Source organism: Vigna angularis, chromosome 3, assembly GCF_016808095.1.
Source record: "Vigna angularis cultivar LongXiaoDou No.4 chromosome 3, ASM1680809v1, whole genome shotgun sequence".
Lineage (NCBI taxonomy): Eukaryota > Viridiplantae > Streptophyta > Magnoliopsida > Fabales > Fabaceae > Vigna > Vigna angularis.
In genome coordinates, this window is record NC_068972.1 from 34,139,442 (window position 1) to 34,156,372 (window position 16,931).

Below are 16,931 nucleotides of genomic sequence, written 5' to 3' on the forward strand. Positions count from 1 at the left end.
ATGCATCAGGTGGAGGGGTAGGGGCAATTCTTACCCAAGGAAAAAGACCCATTGCTTTCTTTAGCAAGACTTTGTCAGAGGGATCTTTGAACAAATCGATATATGAAAAGGAGCTTATGGCTTTAGTTATGGCTGTCCAACATTGGAGACCATATGTCCTAGGGCAGAGGTTTATTGTGCACACTGATCAAAGAAGCCTCAAATATTTGTTGAAACAACGGATCACTACACAGAATCAACAAAATTGGGGTATGACTTTGAAATTCTGCATAAATCAGGAGCAACTAACAAAGTGGCGGATGCATTGTCACGAAAAAAGGAGGAAAATGGGGAGGATGAGAAGGAATTGAGGGTGGTGGCAAGGCCTTATTGGCAGGACTTTCAGGAGGTTTTGATGGAAGTTGAGGAGGATTAGGCATTGGTAAAGGTGATAGAAGATATCAAGAAAGATCCTAATTTACATCCAGCCTTCACTGTAGAGCATGACAGGTTGCATTATAAAGGGAGGTTGGTGCTTTCGGCTAGTTCAGCCTGGATTCCCAAGCTCATAGTCGACTTTCACATGACAAATACATGGGGGGCATTCAGGTATTTACAAGAATTACCGAAAGGTAGCCCAATCACTGTATTGGATGGGGATGAAAAAGTCAGTCACTGATTTTGTTGCTGGTTGTTTAGTATGTCAACAACATAAATATTTAGCATCTTCTCCTCAAGGACTGTTACAACCTTTACCCATACCTCACGTTGTTTGGGAAAAAGTGAGTATGGATTTTATAGTCAAACTGCCTAAGTCCCAGGGGTATGATGCTGTGCTGGTGGTAGTGGATCGCCTGAGCAAATATGGTCATTTCTTACCTTTGAAACATCCTTATTCAGCACGCACCATAGTAGAAGTGTTTGTTAGGGAGATAGTCCGACTACATGGGGTGCCAGTCTCCATTTTTAGTGATAGGGACCCATTGTTTTTGAGTGTTTTCTGGAAGGAGCTTTTCAAGATGCGAGGGACACAACTGAAGATGAGTACTGCCTATCACCTTGAATCAAATGGGCAAACTGAAGTTTTAAACAAGATTTTGGAAGGCTATTTGAGGTGTTTTTCCTCAGAGCAACCAAAAAGCTGGAGTACAATACTTCCTTGGGCTGAGTATTGGTATAATACTAGCTATCAAGGTGCAGCGAAATGCACCCCCTTTGAGACTGTTTATGGCAGAGCTCCTCCCTCCCTAAACAGGTTCATACCACTGTAGAAGCAGTAGGACAGGAGTTGCGGACTCGGGATGAAGCCCTTAGGCAGCTTAGATTCTATTTAACCCGAGCTCAGGACTTGATGGAAAAATATGCGACTAGAAAGAGGAAACCAGTGGATATTAAGGTCGAGGATTGGGTAATTTAAAGATTAGACCCCATCAATAGACTTCTATGCCATCAAGACTGCATCCAACCTTGTCAGCTAGATATTTTGGGCCATTCCAAGTCATACAACAAGTAGGGGAGGTAGCCTTCAAGCTCCAATTACCTGACACATCCAGGATACATCCTATATTCCATGTGTCTCAACTAAAGAAGGCAGTGAGCGCGAAGAGTGTGGAGAAGGAACTGCCAACAGACCTGCAGGTAGAGGGGCCAACATTTTGGCCCATCAGAATTCTGGACAGAAGGCAGATACAACAAGGGGAAGAAATGGTGCAACAGATATTGATTGAATGGCAGGAAGAAGGTAGAGATGGAGCGACTTGGGAAGATGCACTAACTATCAAAGACCAATATCCAGATTTCAACCTTGAGAACAAGGTTGATCGGCAGGCAGTGGGTAATATTAGGGAGTGGAGAGTTTATGAGAGGAGAAGGAAGAGTTAATGTCCTAACAGTTTTAGCAGTTAGGAGAGGCGAGAAGTTAGGAATTGTATAAATAGAGTTCTGTACTTTGTTTTGGGTAGCTTTTGACATTAGTTTGTATAGACAGGAACATTTGTCCTGTGGAGGGGGATTAGGCTCCCGTATATTGATTGTACATTGAACTCTGGTACATTGAATACAAAATACCATTCTTTTACAGTTGGTTTTCTTGTTTGTGAGTGTGAGTGTTTGTCATTGTTGGGTTTCATATTCAGAAACCTAACAGTATCAGAGACTATAACTCCTCTTAGTAATCACCTCTACTGGTAGGTTCTCCTGATTTGGAAGACTTCTATATAAGGTGGGTGTTGGGAAATCCCACATGGTCTGCCTCAATCCTTGGTATATGGCTTATATATTTGTTGTGTAACTTCACTTAATACCAATAGGTTTTAGGATGAAATCTGATATGGTGTCATAGAATATAGCTCATCTTGATAATTGCATATTGTGATAGGCTCTCTTGATTTGGAAGACATATGTGGGAATCCAACATATATGCTTGCTTTTCTTAGGTTGTTTATGGAAAATGGTGAATCAGTGGTCTGGTTAATTGTTATTATCTTGGTTTCTTTAATAAATTAAGCCTACCACAAAATAATCATTCTTCACTTTTCAGAATCTTGTGGAATTCTTCTGTTTTGAAATCGGTGGTTGTAAAATGTAATGTAACCAATCAATGTTTTATAATACTGAAATGGTGAAATTATTTACTTGATGGCTTTCAGTGAAGGGAGAAGAAGGAGATGGGTTTTTCCAACACTTGCAGATTCGAATGGGTTTGAGGTAGTATGTAATAACTTGATAGTGCTGTTATTTTTATTGATGGATAATGTTTATGTTTGCAGAGAATAAACTTATGGATTGTTCTCTGTATATTGTACACTCTTGTAACTGAGTTGTATCTTGGTCAGATAGTTACAGCTGTTAGGCGGTTACAATGATTCCATTGATTAGGCAGTTAAAACGGTTATCGTTGTTAGACAATTACAACTATATCTCAGTCCTCTGAGCATAGATGTGTAAATGTGTTTCTCTATCACCTAATGGCAGTTATTTTTATTCATAACTTGTTTGGGTTTGAGAGTTGATGTCTATATGTTAAATTGTTGCAGGATGTAAAATCGTCGGACAAAACCCATGGGATGAAGATAGTTGGTTTATCACCATATTGGATCCACATCGCGGAGGGTGTTGTGCGTAATGATGTTGATATGGAATCATTATTTCTTTTGACAGGACCGAATGGTGGTGGGAAATCAAGTTTACTTCGATCAATTTGTGCTGCTGCACTACTTGGGATATGTGGACTCATGGTTCCTGCAGAATCAGCCGTGATTCCTTATTTTGACTCCATCACACTTCATATGAAGTCATATGATAGTCCAGCTGATAAAAAGAGTTCCTTTCAGGTTTGATATTTTCTCATGCTTTTGTCTCATGTTCATCCATAGTAAAATATTATACAATTCTGATTACACCCAAACCCGAAGCCAGAGTGTTCAAATATGGACGGAAAGCAAGAATGAGGTCATAACCAGGATGAATACCCACTTATGAAGTATTCATAGATAAAGCTTCTTCCCAAACGAACTTAGTTACCAACACTTGAAAATATATTATTCTATGACTTCCAAGGATGTTGGCCTTTACTTTTTGCAATACCTTTTTACCATTTTCATAAACACAATACTAATGTGTTGTTTACTAGAGAAAGTAGTGTATGCTAGAAAACAAGAATATGATGTCATATGTTAAGAAGTAAATTTTAAGCCTAACTCAACCCTACAAAACCGGCTTGTAAGGTGAGGTTTGCACCCACTTATATACTATAAATTGGATTTATCTCTAGTCGATGTGGGACTTCCAACACTCCCCTACGCCGAGGTATATACATCTCGAGCGTGTGATTAGACATTAATGGGTGGTCCGATAGTGGCTTGATAGTGGGTGGAACAATATTTTCACACAAATCTCGATAGGATAGGCTTTAACCTGACTCTGAGACCATGTTAAGAAGTGAACTTTAAGCCTAACTCAACCTCACAAAACTAGCTTGTAAGGTGAGGTTTCCACTCACTTATATACTATAAATTGACCTTATATCTAGTCGATGTGGAACTTTCAACACATCATATGGTCAGTAGCTCCGATGTCACAATCTAAAGATCCTTAAGAATGGTATTAGACATTAAAGTCATTGCTAGTCCTAAGGGTTTGTCTTAAGTTTAGTAGAAAATAATATTTGTCTTATTGAGTCTGTTACGTATCTGAGTAGGAGATGTGACGAAATCACCCTCTCACACACTCACAACAAGCAAAAGAATAATGAATGAATGATAATGAACGAATGAATCTCTTTTATTGATGGAAATATCTGAATAAACAAAAGTAAACAATAATTGGGAGCATAACCTCCATCAATTATTTGGGAGCATAACCTCCCTCACAAGACAATAATGTTTGTCACAAAACTCAATAATCAAAAGCATACCTTTAACCCTAGACTCTCCCTTTATTTATACTAATTATTTCCTAAGTAAAATTATTTCCCTAGAATAAAATCTTTCCCTAGAATAAAATATGAATATTGTTCTAAATAAAATATTTCCCTAAGATATATTCTTATTTACTATAATTATTTCTAACTATTTCCCGCCTATCCTAACTGTTGTCTCAGTTAGGATAGTCACTCTTCAACCGATCAGGTCCAGCTCCCGTTCGGCTTTGCTTCCCCTGCCTCCTACCGTGCAGCTCTCGCTCTTCACCACCTTCCATCGTTCGGCTAGACCTCTCCACACCTTCCACCATTCGGTTACCGTTTGGCCTTTACCGTCAATACCGTTCGGCCTCACTTCCCTCCTACTTTCCTTCTCCTTCTCATATACTTTCCAAACCTTATTATTATTCCCTACCTTATACCGTAACATATGGTCAGTAGCTCCGATGTCACAATCTAAAGATCCTAAAGAATGGTATTAGACATTAAAGTCATTGCTAGTCCTAAGGGTTTTTCTTAAGTTTATTAGAAAATAATTTGTCTTATTGAGTCTCATTACATATACATGATTATGTACATACATTGATCGGGTAATTTAGGAAACAAGAACAACCTATTCTAGGAAAAAAATCTCCAAGATTGTGAGATTGATATGCTAGTAATAAAACCAAGATACAGTTAATATACATAATTAGAACCAATGGGAGTAAACCCTAGAACTTCCTAAAATATCTCGACAAAATAAAATCCGTAGTCACTCTTCAACCGATCGGGTCCAGCTCCCGTTCGGCTTTGCTTCCCCTGCCTCCTACCGTTCAGGTCCCGCTCTTCACCACCTTCCATCGTTTGGCTAGACCTCTCCACACCTTCCACCATTGGGTTACCGTTCGGCCTTTACCGTCAATACCGTTCGGCCTCACTTCCCTCCTACCTTCCTTCTCCTTCTCATATACTTTTCAAACCTTATTATTACCCCCTACCTTATACCATAACATATGGTCAGTAGCTCCGATGTCACAATCTAAAGATCCTAAAGAATGATATTAGACATTAAAGTCATTGCTAGTCCTAAGGGTTTTTCTTAAGTTTATTAGAAAATAATTTGTCTTATTGAGTCTCATTACATATACATGATTATGTACATACATTGATCGGGTAATTTAGGAAACAAGAACAACCTATTCTAGGAAAAAAATCTCCAAGATTGTGAGATTGATATGCTAGTAATAAAACCAAGATACAGTTAATATACATAATTAGAACCAATGGGAGTAAACCCTAGAACTTCCTAAAATATCTCGACAAAATAAAATCCGATAGTCACTCTTCAACCGATCGGGTCCAGCTCCCGTTCGGCTTTGCTTCCCCTGCCTCCTACCGTTCAGCTCCCGCTCTTCACCACCTTCCATCGTTCGGCTAGACCTCTCCACACCTTCCACTATTCGGTTACCGTTCGGCCTTTACCGTCAATACCGTTCGGCCTCACTTCCCTCCTACCTTCCTTCTCCTTCTCATATACTTTCCAAACCTTATTATTACCCCCTACCATATACCATAACATATGGTCAGTAGCTCCGATGTCACAATCTAAAGATCCTAAAGAATGATATTAGACATTAAAGTCATTGCTAGTCCTAAGGGTTTTTCTTAAGTTTATTAGAAAATAATTTGTCTTATTGAGTCTCATTACATATACATGATTATGTACATACATTGATCGGGTAATTTAGGAAACAAGAACAACCTATTCTAGGAAAAAAATTCTCCAAGATTGTGAGATTGATATGCTAGTAATAAAACCAAGATACAGTTAATATACATAATTAGAACCAATGGGAGTAAACCCTAGAACTTCCTAAAATATCTCGACAAAATAAAATCCGATAGTCACTCTTCAACCGATCGGGTCCAGCTCCCGTTCGGCTTTGCTTCCCCTGCCTCCTACCGTTCAGCTCCCGCTCTTCACCACCTTCCATCGTTCGGCTAGACCTCTCCACACCTTCCACCATTGGGTTACCGTTCGGCCTTTACCGTCAATACCGTTCGGCCTCACTTCCCTCCTACCTTCCTTCTCCTTCTCATATACTTTCCAAACCTTATTATTACCCCCTACCTTATACCGTAACATATGGTCAGTAGCTCCGATGTCACAATCTAAAGATCCTAAAGAATGATATTAGACATTAAAGTCATTGCTAGTCCTAAGGGTTTTTCTTAAGTTTATTAGAAAATAATTTGTCTTATTGAGTCTCATTACATATACATGATTATGTACATACATTGACGGGTAATTTAGGAAACAAGAACAACCTATTCTAGGAAAAAAATCTCCAAGATTGTGAGATTGATATGCTAGTAATAAAACCAATATACAGTTAATATACATAATTAGAACCAATGGGAGTAAACCCTAGAACTTCCTAAAATATCTCGACAAAATAAAATCCAAAGCCTCCTAAAATATCTCACTTGAGACTGAAACTGTAAAATATATTTCTAGAGAGCTTAATTGATCCCTCTCACTTTCATCTATTTATAATAAAGTTCTGATACAAAAGTACATGAAAGATTAAGGGTTTGCCCTAGATACCTAGGTGTAGACCTAGGTACTACTATAGATGCTACACATAAAGACTAGTACACTACTCTTAAGTAGGCTTAACGATGATACATAGGTGCAATTATTCTAAAACTCCCCCTTAAGTTGGAGCATACAGATTGTATGTACCAAGTTTGGAACAAATAAACTCAATCCAAGGACCCCTTAATGACTTGGTCAACACATCTGCAAGTTGGTCATTTAATCCAACAAACTCAGTCATATTTCTTTAGTCAACAACTTTTCACGAACAAAATGACAATCGATTTCTATATGTTTAGTCCTCTCGTAAAACACTGGATTTGATTCAATGTGGAGAGCAACTTGATTATCGTAATACATCTTTATCTGTCACAGATGTTAAGCTCTTGAAGGAATTGCTTTCCCATATAAGTTCACATGTCAGTGACACCATTGCCCTATATTCGGCTTCAGCTATTGATCAAGCTACTAGATTCTGTTTCTTACTTTTCCATGAAATAATGTTTCCTCCCAGGAAAACACAATATCCGGTAGTAGACCGTCTATCAATAGGCGAACTTGTCTAGTCTACATTACAGTACTCAGATACCTGAATGCTTCCTTTATCTTCATATAACAACCCTTGCCCAGGAGCCTTTTTCACTTACCTTAGAATGCGAATGATAACATTCCAATGGTCAACACATGGAGCCTGCATGAACTCACTAACCACTCCAACTGCAAAAGATAGATTTGGCCTTGTAATAGTGAGATAAAAAAATTTGCCAACCTATACCTCTCAAGATCAGAGAATAATTCACCTTCTTTTGTCCTTAATTTCTGGTTTGGGTCCATGGGATTGTCTACAGGTTTGCAATCAATCATGCCTGTTTTTTGTAATATATCAAGAGCATACTTCCTTTTGGAGATTACAACTCCATCATTTGACTAAGCTGCTTCAATGCCTAAGAAGTATTTAAGACTTTCAAGATCCTTGGTTTGGAAATGTCTACACAAATACTCTTTCAGTTGAGATATTCCAACGGCATCATTTTCTGTAATGACTATATCATCAACATATACTATTAAGTAAACACAATGACAGTAAAAAATCTAATGGTTTGTTTCACTACGTTTTAGCCCAAATTTTTGAACAATAGAGCTAAACTTTCCAAACCAAGCACGTGGTAATTGCTTGAGGCCATATAGAGATTGACGAAATTTGCATACCATACCAGATTCCCCCTGAGCAACAAACCCAGGAGGTTGCTCCATATAAACTTCTTCCTCAAGATCACCATGGAGGAAGACATTCTTCATATCTAATTGATGAAGTGGCTAGTGACGAATTGCTGTCATGGCAAGGAAGAGGCTAATAGTAGTCATCTTGGCTACAGAAGAAAAAGTGTCATAATAATCAAGACCATAAACCTAAGTGTAACCTTTTGCAATTAACCGAGCTTTGAGTCGATCAGTTTCACCATCAGGGTTGACTTTAACTACATACACCCATCGGCAACCAACGTCCTTTTTTCTGGCGGAAGTGGTACGAGCTCCCAAGTATTACTGTGGTCAAGAGTCTGCATTTCTGCAACCATGGCTTGTCGCCATCCAGGGTGAGCAAGAGCTTCATTCACATTTTTGGGTATAACAACTAAGATATTGAGGATAAAAGAGAGTAATAGGAAGGCGACAATCTGTGATAGCTAAGAAAATTATAAATGGGATGTGGGTTGCGAGTAGAACGAGTACCTTTTCTGAGAGTAATGGGCCAACTTGAATCAGCTTCACCAGGAGACGTGGTATGAGGTGACAAGGGAGAAGAATTTGAAGTAGGGTATTCACCATTGTCACGGAGAGGTGGACTATCCATCGGGGTCCTGTGTTGGATGACATCAGTAATGGAGAGATGGGTGCAGGAGAAATTTGATCAAGACTTGGATTGACAGAGACATGTAATACTTCTTAGTTTCAGGAGAGTAACACCGATATCCTTTTTCAAGTCGAGAATAGCCTAAGAAGACACATTTGAGAGTGTGAGCGGAGAGTTTGTCTAGTCCTGGAGACATGTCATGAACAAAACACAAACAACCAAAAACTCGGGGAGATGTGTGAAATAAAGGATCATTAGGAAACAAAATAGAGAAAGGGACTTTATGATTGAGAGAGGAGGAGGGCATCCTATTAGTAAGATAACATGCAGTTAAGATGACATCCCCTCGTGATGGACAAGAATATGCACTCCAAGGAAAAGGGTACAGACAGTTTCAACCAAATGTCTATTTTGGAAGGAAAACCATGCAAGGAGTAGCAATTCTCTTGAGTATAACCCATCCTTTTACAATATGTGCATTGAGGATGTCCCCGACCTCCTTGTCCTCCTGCTCTAGGGCCGCGTCCTCCTTTTCCTCGTGTGGCAACCATGACAAATGGTTCCACTAGTTCATGAGCTTCCTGAGTTTGAGGTACCGGGACACACAGAAGGCAAGTGGTCAATGTTTCCATGGAAGGGACGTCATGACTGGTCAGAAATTGATCTTTGATATGATCAAAGTCTGGATGTAGAGCATGAAGGATCAATACCATATAATATTTGTCTAGTTTCTTGATATCCTCCAATGAGTCCACTTCCAAAAACATCCTTAGTTCTTCGACAACAGATTGGGCTTCGGTCATGAAGGACACTATATCATGGTCTGCCATTTTAAGAGATGCAAGCTTGTTTGCCATGTCATAGAGATGTTGAATATCGTTGGCATGAATGCTTCGAGCTTTCTTCCAAAAGGAGTGACAAGTATTGAAAGCTCTAAGAGACATAAGAAGTCTGGGTTCCACTGATTGCCATAACCGGGCACATAACTAGAAATCTGCTTGTTTCCATTGATCAGCTTTGTCATCATGTACATGGGTGCCATCTTGCTCAAGGTGATCATAATGACCTTGGCCAAGAAACCACATCTCAACGGCAATAGACCAAGATAGGTAATTTTTGCCATTTAACTTTTCAGAAGTGATTGAGGGACTTCCAGAAAATGAAATGGCACTTTCAGACGCCATTTCTGATCAAGGGTTAAAGAACCAGCTAGGAAAAACCGAAAAACCCTAGGTGACTTTCAAAAGGGTTGCTTTTGGACGTTATCGAAACAAGGTTCTGAGGGGCAGAACAAAGAGAGGAGAGTCTAGCAACAACTATGGAGGTGGCGGTCTAGCAAGCCAAAGGTGACATGAGAGCAACACGTGCCTGTTCGCGGCACACTGAGATGCTTTGCATGGTGGCGTGTGAAGGAGAACTGGACTCCGACATCGGTGGGGTTGGCCGTTGCGCGGAGAGACGAACCAGATCCGATGGTCAATGGACAAAGCTGTGACGATGGCCGGTGTTGGAGGGTCAAAACGGCAGAGAACAGAGATTAATGGTGCTGGATGGTGACAAACTGTTGTGGATAGCTACAAATAGTGGTAAAACAATGCTGAACAATGGTGGACAGCGGGAAACAGTGTTGGACAATTGTGGATAGCAACTATAGGTGTCGACAGAGAAGACTAGACAGAAACTAGAGCGGGATCGACCCGCTCTGATACCAACTTAAGACTGAAACTATAAAATATATTTCTAGAGGGCTTAATCGATCCCTCTCACTTTCATCTATTTATAATAAAGTTTTGATACAAAAGTACATGGAAGATTAAGGGTATGTCCTAGACACCTAGGTGCAAACCTAGGTACTACTGTAGATACTACACATAAAGACTAGTACACTACCCTTAAGTAGGCTTAATGGTGATACATAGGTGCAATTATTCTAACAATCTCGACACTCCCTTTCAAGCTAGTAAATAACTCTTCTACATTTCAGGTTGGATATAATTCTCTCGAAGATACTGCAGTTTTAGCCCCTTGGTAAATATTTCTACAAGTGTCCTTGAGTAGACACTGTCACGCTTTCCTTTGAAAAGTGTCTGTCCACTTCAATGTGTTTGTTTCTTCCAATATAATCTACAACCATAAGTGTCAGAAGCTCTTAAATTATGTTGCAGTTAATATTTCCTTGTATAATTTTAGGTACAGAATTAGGAGTTTTAATTACATTTCATAATTAGGAGGATTACTAGACTGGTGGTATATTTATATCTATTGTACAATATCATTGATTGTGAATTGCAGAGATAGATTACATCCATCATAAATTAGCATTTTCAATAAGTATGTCTATGTATTCTATTTAAGAGCAATTGCTCCTCCATGAATAATGTTAGAAACAATTTTTTTTGTAAAGTAACAATTCACATATTCCTTGAGCCATTGCTCAATATTATGCTTCAGTACTAGATCTAGTTACTACACTTTGTATTTTACTTTCCAAGTTACTAGGTTTCTACCTAAGGAGGTGCAATATCCCGTAGTGAACCTTCTATTTATAACTGAGCCTGCATAATCAACATTAATATATGCCTCAAGACTAATGTTCTTGTTTCTTTTGAACAAAATTCCTCTTCTTGTTGTCCCTTTCAAATGCTAGGCAATTCTAAGAGCATCTTGTAAATGTATTTCATTTGGTTGATCCATAAATTGACTGACTAGACTAATAGCAAAAGCAATATTTGGTCTAATGTGAAATAGATAAATAAGTCTTTCCACAAGTCTCTTGGTACATTTCTTTATCCACAATTTCACCCTCTGCACTTCCCATCTTTGTATTTGGATCAACGGGTGTACATGTTGGTTTGTATGCTGTTTCATCGGTTTCCGTAGCAGGTTAATAATGTATTTTTGCTGAAATATAAATATCCCTTTCTTGGATTGAGCTACTTTCATCTTCAGAAAATATTTTAACTTTCCTAAAATCTTGAATTCGAACACTTTGGTAAGGCCTTGTCTCAACCTTTGTTGCTCCTTTTTGTCATTCCAGTAACAATGATATCATCCACGTAGACCAATAGAACTGTTACTCCCCCTAAATCAGAATGTTTGACAAATAAAATGTGGTTCCCTTGGCTCTATTTATATTTAAGGCTCATCATCACTTTGGTGAATCTCCCAAACCATGGTTGCAAACATACTTACAAGCACAGTTTGTAGACATACTTACGAAGGGGTTGAACAAGAGTAACTTTGAGAACATTATGCCCAAGTTGAGAATGGGGAACACTTATTCACCAGCTTGAGGAGTGTCTAGATATTTTTGGAAGTTTAGATATTATTCCCATTGGCTTTAATTCTGTAAATTTGTTGTATCTTGATTTTATAACTAGCATATCAATACCACAATCTCAGAAATTTGTTTCCTAGGGTAGGCTGTGCTACTTTCCTAAATTATCCAATCAATCTATGTATATATATCAGATGCATGTAATGACACTAAATAAGAGAGAAATTATTGTGTTCTAATTTTGGGATGAATTATCAAGATAGGGGAAGTCAACATCATTATCCTTAAAATTAAATACTTTTCTGTGCTTTATGGAATTACAGTTTTCATAATTACCTTGAACATTTCATCCATCTTTTTTGTATTTGTTTCAGGTGGAAATGTCAGAACTTCGATCCATCATTGGCGGAACCACCAAAAGGAGCCTTGTACTTGTTGATGAAATTTGCCGAGGAACAGAAACTGCAAAAGGGACTTGTATTGCTGGTAGCATCATTGAAACTCTAGAAAGAATTGGTTGTCTGGGTGTTGTGTCCACTCACTTGCATGGAATATTTACTTTGCCCCTAAACATCACAAGCACTGTGCGCAAAGCAATGGGCACAACGTCCATTGATGGACAAATAATGCCTACGTGGAAGCTGACAGATGGGGTCTGTAAGGAAAGTCTTGCTTTTGAAACTGCCATTAGGGAAGGAATTCCTGAGCCTATTATCAGAAGAGCTGAATATCTTTATCAGTCAGTTTATGCTGAGGAAAATTTCCCAAATGAAGACAAGTTTTCTACTTGCAACAATTTTAATAATTTGAATACAACACGTCTTCATTCTAAAAGGTTCTCATCAGGAGCTAATCAAATGGAAGTTTTACGCCAGGAAGTTGAAAGAGCTGTCACTGGGATATGCCAGGATTATATATTGGAGCGGAAAAGCAAAAGGATTGCATTGGAGCTTCCTGAGATAAAATGTCTCTTAATCGGTACAAGGGAGCTGCCACCTCCATCGGTTGTAGGTTCTTCATGCGTCTATGTGATTTTAAGGTCAGATAAAAAGCTCTACGTAGGAGAGGTAAATACCAACTTTAGTATATTATCGTAATTTGAAGTAACCTTTTTCCTTATTTATTTTGTTTCTTCCTTTATCTTTGCGTGATACACAACGCGAGAAAAGAACTAGACACCATGTAGGCAAAATTGAGCTATATATATGAATTTGCTTTTGAAGAAAACAAACGGGTAGACATTCCTAATTTATCCTGGAATCAATCATAACACCAACTTATTTTGATCTATTTCTATTATTAATTTTTACTATCTAGCATTTTTCTTTATTTCTATTTACAAGGGAGTAAGTCTCTGCTGTAAAAAATGTTCTCAGTACTTAGCTGTGGGGATACCATAATTGATTCTATTGTAACTGTTTTTAGCCAAAAGCAGTATTTAATTGATAGCTGATAAACCTGGCTGCATGAATTGGTCTCATGGTTGGGTAGAATGGATCTGATTCCCTTCCGAATGATTGTCTCACATGAACGATCACATGAAAAGACTGAATTACTAATAAAAATTCTATACTCGGACCCACAGTTCTTTCTGGGGACTTATAGTTCTTATTGTGTCTATCTCCTTTATGGTATCTCTAAATATCATTTGTGATGACTTTTAGCACAATAACAAAAACATGTAATTTGTCTGAAATGCTGCAAATTATTCGTTTGTATGCCATCATTACGTTATACAGCTCCTTTCTTATTTTTTTTTAATATTAGTCAATTAGTTGAATTTTTTGTTGCATTGAAATGTTATAGACAGATGATCTTGAGGGACGGGTTCGAAGACATAGATTGAAAGAAGGTATGCATGAAGCATCATTCCTTTATTTCCTTGTCCCTGGAAAAAGCATGGCATGCGAATTTGAATCTCTGCTCATCAACCAGCTTTCTAGTCAAGGCTTCCAACTGAGCAACACGTCAGATGGTAAACATAGGAACTTTGGCACTTCCAACATGTATGCATAACTAGATGATAGACATTGATAATATCTAATTTAATTTTTCTGCCAGTTTTATATGGCGAAATCACTTTAAAAGTTTGGGAAGTAATGTCTGCAGCATTTTTGTTAGAATTAGTGGCTGTAGCTGTATTAATGTACTTTTGTCAATTATCTTACAAGTACAAAAAGGTCTCTTATCGTATCCCTCTTTGGTTCTTGCTTTAAATTATATTGAGATTAGGTAACAAAATCCTTATTTTTCAATATTCTTTTTGCTCTTTTTTTTATTTGAAAAATTCGTTTTTGTTATAACTTTTTTTCATTTTCTTTCTCAATTCATTCAGATTTTGAAAGTATTTTTTTTATCTTAGTTGAAACAATATTTTAAAATAACTTCACTCTTAAATGAAGTATGTTTATTTGCTATAAAAGCATAATGCATTTTATTTCGAAAAATGAAGAAAATATCTTTAATAATACATTAAAAATTGAGTCATTTTAGAATTTTTTTATGAAGTTAAAATTCTAGTTTTAGAATAAAGAAAACAAATAATTGTTTTTTAATGTCTTTATACAATATATCTTTTTCTTTATCAATTCCTATATATACAATTTTTTTTATCTCTTTTATTGACTAGCATCTAAATGGACTAAAAGTAGTTAAAAGTTAGAGTTTTATAATTATCATATTTAAATTAGTAATTAAACTATAATAATATATAAAAGTGAGTACTACAGAAAGTTAATCAAGAAAAGAAGAAAAATATAAATAAACAACTTTTTATTACAAAAGAATTTTCCTTGAAGAAAACTCCATAATAATAGATACTTAATTTGCTAGTCCCTAACAACTAGGAATAAGCAAGAACCTATAAAAACACTTTCACTAATGAACATTGATCATTTCTTGTCCATTCCCAGTGTGTGTTTCACACTATCCACAGCACCTTGAGCCATGTTCTTCATTTGCTCCCCAGTCTGCAAAAAGGGGTAATTGAAATTAGAACACTATTTAACGAATTAATTAAGATATTAATGTTCATGAAGTTGCAGTGAAAATCACAAAAAGAAACATAGATTATGTTCATGGTAAGGATATTATATATGATGAACTCTTAAAGCGACATTCAACAAAAGTTGTTTGATATGAGAAAAAAGAGAACCTGTTGGAGAAAACCAGCTGCTTCCTCCTTGTTTTGCTCAGCAGTTTGCCCTGATGTGTTAGCAGCTGCATTAGCTTTGTCAGCAGCTGCTGAAACTGATTCCTTCGTAGATTGGACCAAATTTTCGGCCTTAGCCTAAACCATAATCAAGCAACACTCATTAACAATTAAGAATAATATATATTTTCAATTTGCTAAGATAAAGAAACTGTTTGGCATGTATTGTGTAAGTTCAGAGTTAAATTTAAGGTTTATTCTCTTGCGTCTGATCTTCAATCAGGCCAGAATCAGTGGTACAGCTCTCATCAACAATAAATAAAATGAATTTTTAGAATATTTGTAAGTATAAATATCATTTTATAAAGTTTAATTACATTTAAAATTTATTTTACAAGATAATATTAAAGTTATTTAACCTTTATCTTAACAAGATTTGTTATTTGTTAAATTATTTATTATTGAATTATTTTATTAATATTTAGTTTTATACTTAACATATATATGTTTACAGAGATCTCACATCAAACAAATTTATAGTATATAAATTATACAAACTTTATTTTATAAATAACTAAGAATTATATATATATTGTGTGAAATTAAGAGTTTGATATTAAAATATATGAAGAAGATGTTTGAGTTGAAGGTAGTGTAAAATATATATAAAAATATCTATAAAGAAAGTCATTGAACCAAAGTTTTGGGTAAAAGAAAGAAGTAATATAATATATAAGAAAAGAGAGTGAGGTTTTGGGTTGAATATTATATATGTGATGTAAGTTGAGAAAGGGATTTGTTGACCTGAGTCTGGCCTTGGGTTTGGCCTGCACTGAAGTTTTGTTGGGTACTTGACATCTTTTATTGATTTGATGAAAAAGAGTGATAGAAAGAATAGATCTAAAATGGTGTTATTTGGTGTTTCACAAGCTTCATTTATAGATCTAAGAAAAGCATAAATATAGGATCCTCATACTCTGTTAACGAATGTGCGCATTTTTCTGTTTCTCTAACATGAGATAATCACGCATTTCCATCTTTCCTTTACTTTCATTTATTACTAGTTAATGCTTTTTTATTCTTCATTTTTCTTCCAACCAAAAACTTCAATGTTACAAAATAAAACTTACTATTTACAATTAGACACTTTGTTTCTGCTCCTCCTCCATGCCATTCTTCATACATTCCTAACTAAAAACAACTTTTCATATTACTTTTCGGATTACACAATTTCAAATTCATTTTTATTTTTATTTTTCGAGTATATAATCCCAAAACCAAAAATAACTTCAGAACTATATAATTTAAAAGTCAAAAATAACTTTCAAATTAGTCAATTTTTTTTTTAAAAAAATATTTTTAGATTGCAAAATTTAAAAACCCTAAGGCTCGCATGCACCCGCAGAGAATGTCTAAAAAAAAAAGGGAAAAATGAATATTTACTCTGTTCCACTTTTTTGATTAGATGGTTATGTAGAGTTCTTCGCTAGGAATGATCTTGCAGTTTTTGATCTTCAATCATAGGTCAAAACTTAATAGACATGGTAAAAAAAAAACTAGAAAATGGGTTTAGAGAGATAATGATTTTATAAAAATAAACTTTATATATTTTAAAAATTTTATTATTAAAATATTATACTATTATCTTTTTATATAAACCACTGTTGCTCT

General features: G+C 36.4%; 2 protein-coding genes across 4 annotated transcripts in view; one reads left to right on the top strand and one right to left on the bottom strand.

Moving 5' to 3' along the window:
* The window catches only part of LOC108326621 (DNA mismatch repair protein MSH1, mitochondrial), a 49,688-nt gene extending 35,386 nt beyond the window's left edge, over positions 1-14,302 (top strand). For 2 of the 3 annotated variants that reach the window (XM_017560220.2, XM_052875228.1), the window contains 4 exons: positions 2,628-2,685; positions 3,015-3,311; positions 12,484-13,176; positions 13,916-14,302. In XM_017560220.2, coding sequence (XP_017415709.1) covers positions 2,628-2,685; positions 3,015-3,311; positions 12,484-13,176; positions 13,916-14,125 — 1,258 coding nt within the window. In that variant the 3' untranslated portion in view covers positions 14,126-14,302. The remainder of the gene's footprint in view (positions 1-2,627; positions 2,686-3,014; positions 3,312-12,483; positions 13,177-13,915) is intronic. The other variant, XM_052875227.1, reaches the window with a different exon arrangement.
* A 650-nt stretch (positions 14,303-14,952) lies between these two features.
* LOC108325808 (late embryogenesis abundant protein D-7) lies at positions 14,953-16,143 on the bottom strand. The gene is made up of 3 exons (XM_017558887.2): positions 16,065-16,143; positions 15,264-15,398; positions 14,953-15,078 (listed from the first exon to the last, which is right to left on the bottom strand). Exons 1-3 carry the CDS (start codon positions 16,116-16,118, stop codon positions 15,001-15,003), a joined length of 267 nt encoding a protein of 88 aa, XP_017414376.1. The 5' UTR covers positions 16,119-16,143; the 3' UTR covers positions 14,953-15,000.
* Positions 16,144-16,931: the final 788 nt, after the last annotated feature.

Excerpts from the sequence above, each read along its gene's own strand:
- LOC108325808 (XM_017558887.2), bottom strand. The coding sequence starts at position 16,118 with ATGTCAAGTACCCAACAAAACTTCAGTGCAGGCCAAACCCAAGGCCAG. Across the intron at positions 15,399-16,064 it reads AAACCCAAGGCCAGACTCAG|GCTAAGGCCGAAAATTTGGT; the intron begins GTCAACAAATCC and ends ATTATGGTTTAG. Across the intron at positions 15,079-15,263 it reads CAGCTGGTTTTCTCCAACAG|ACTGGGGAGCAAATGAAGAA; the intron begins GTTCTCTTTTTT and ends CCCTTTTTGCAG.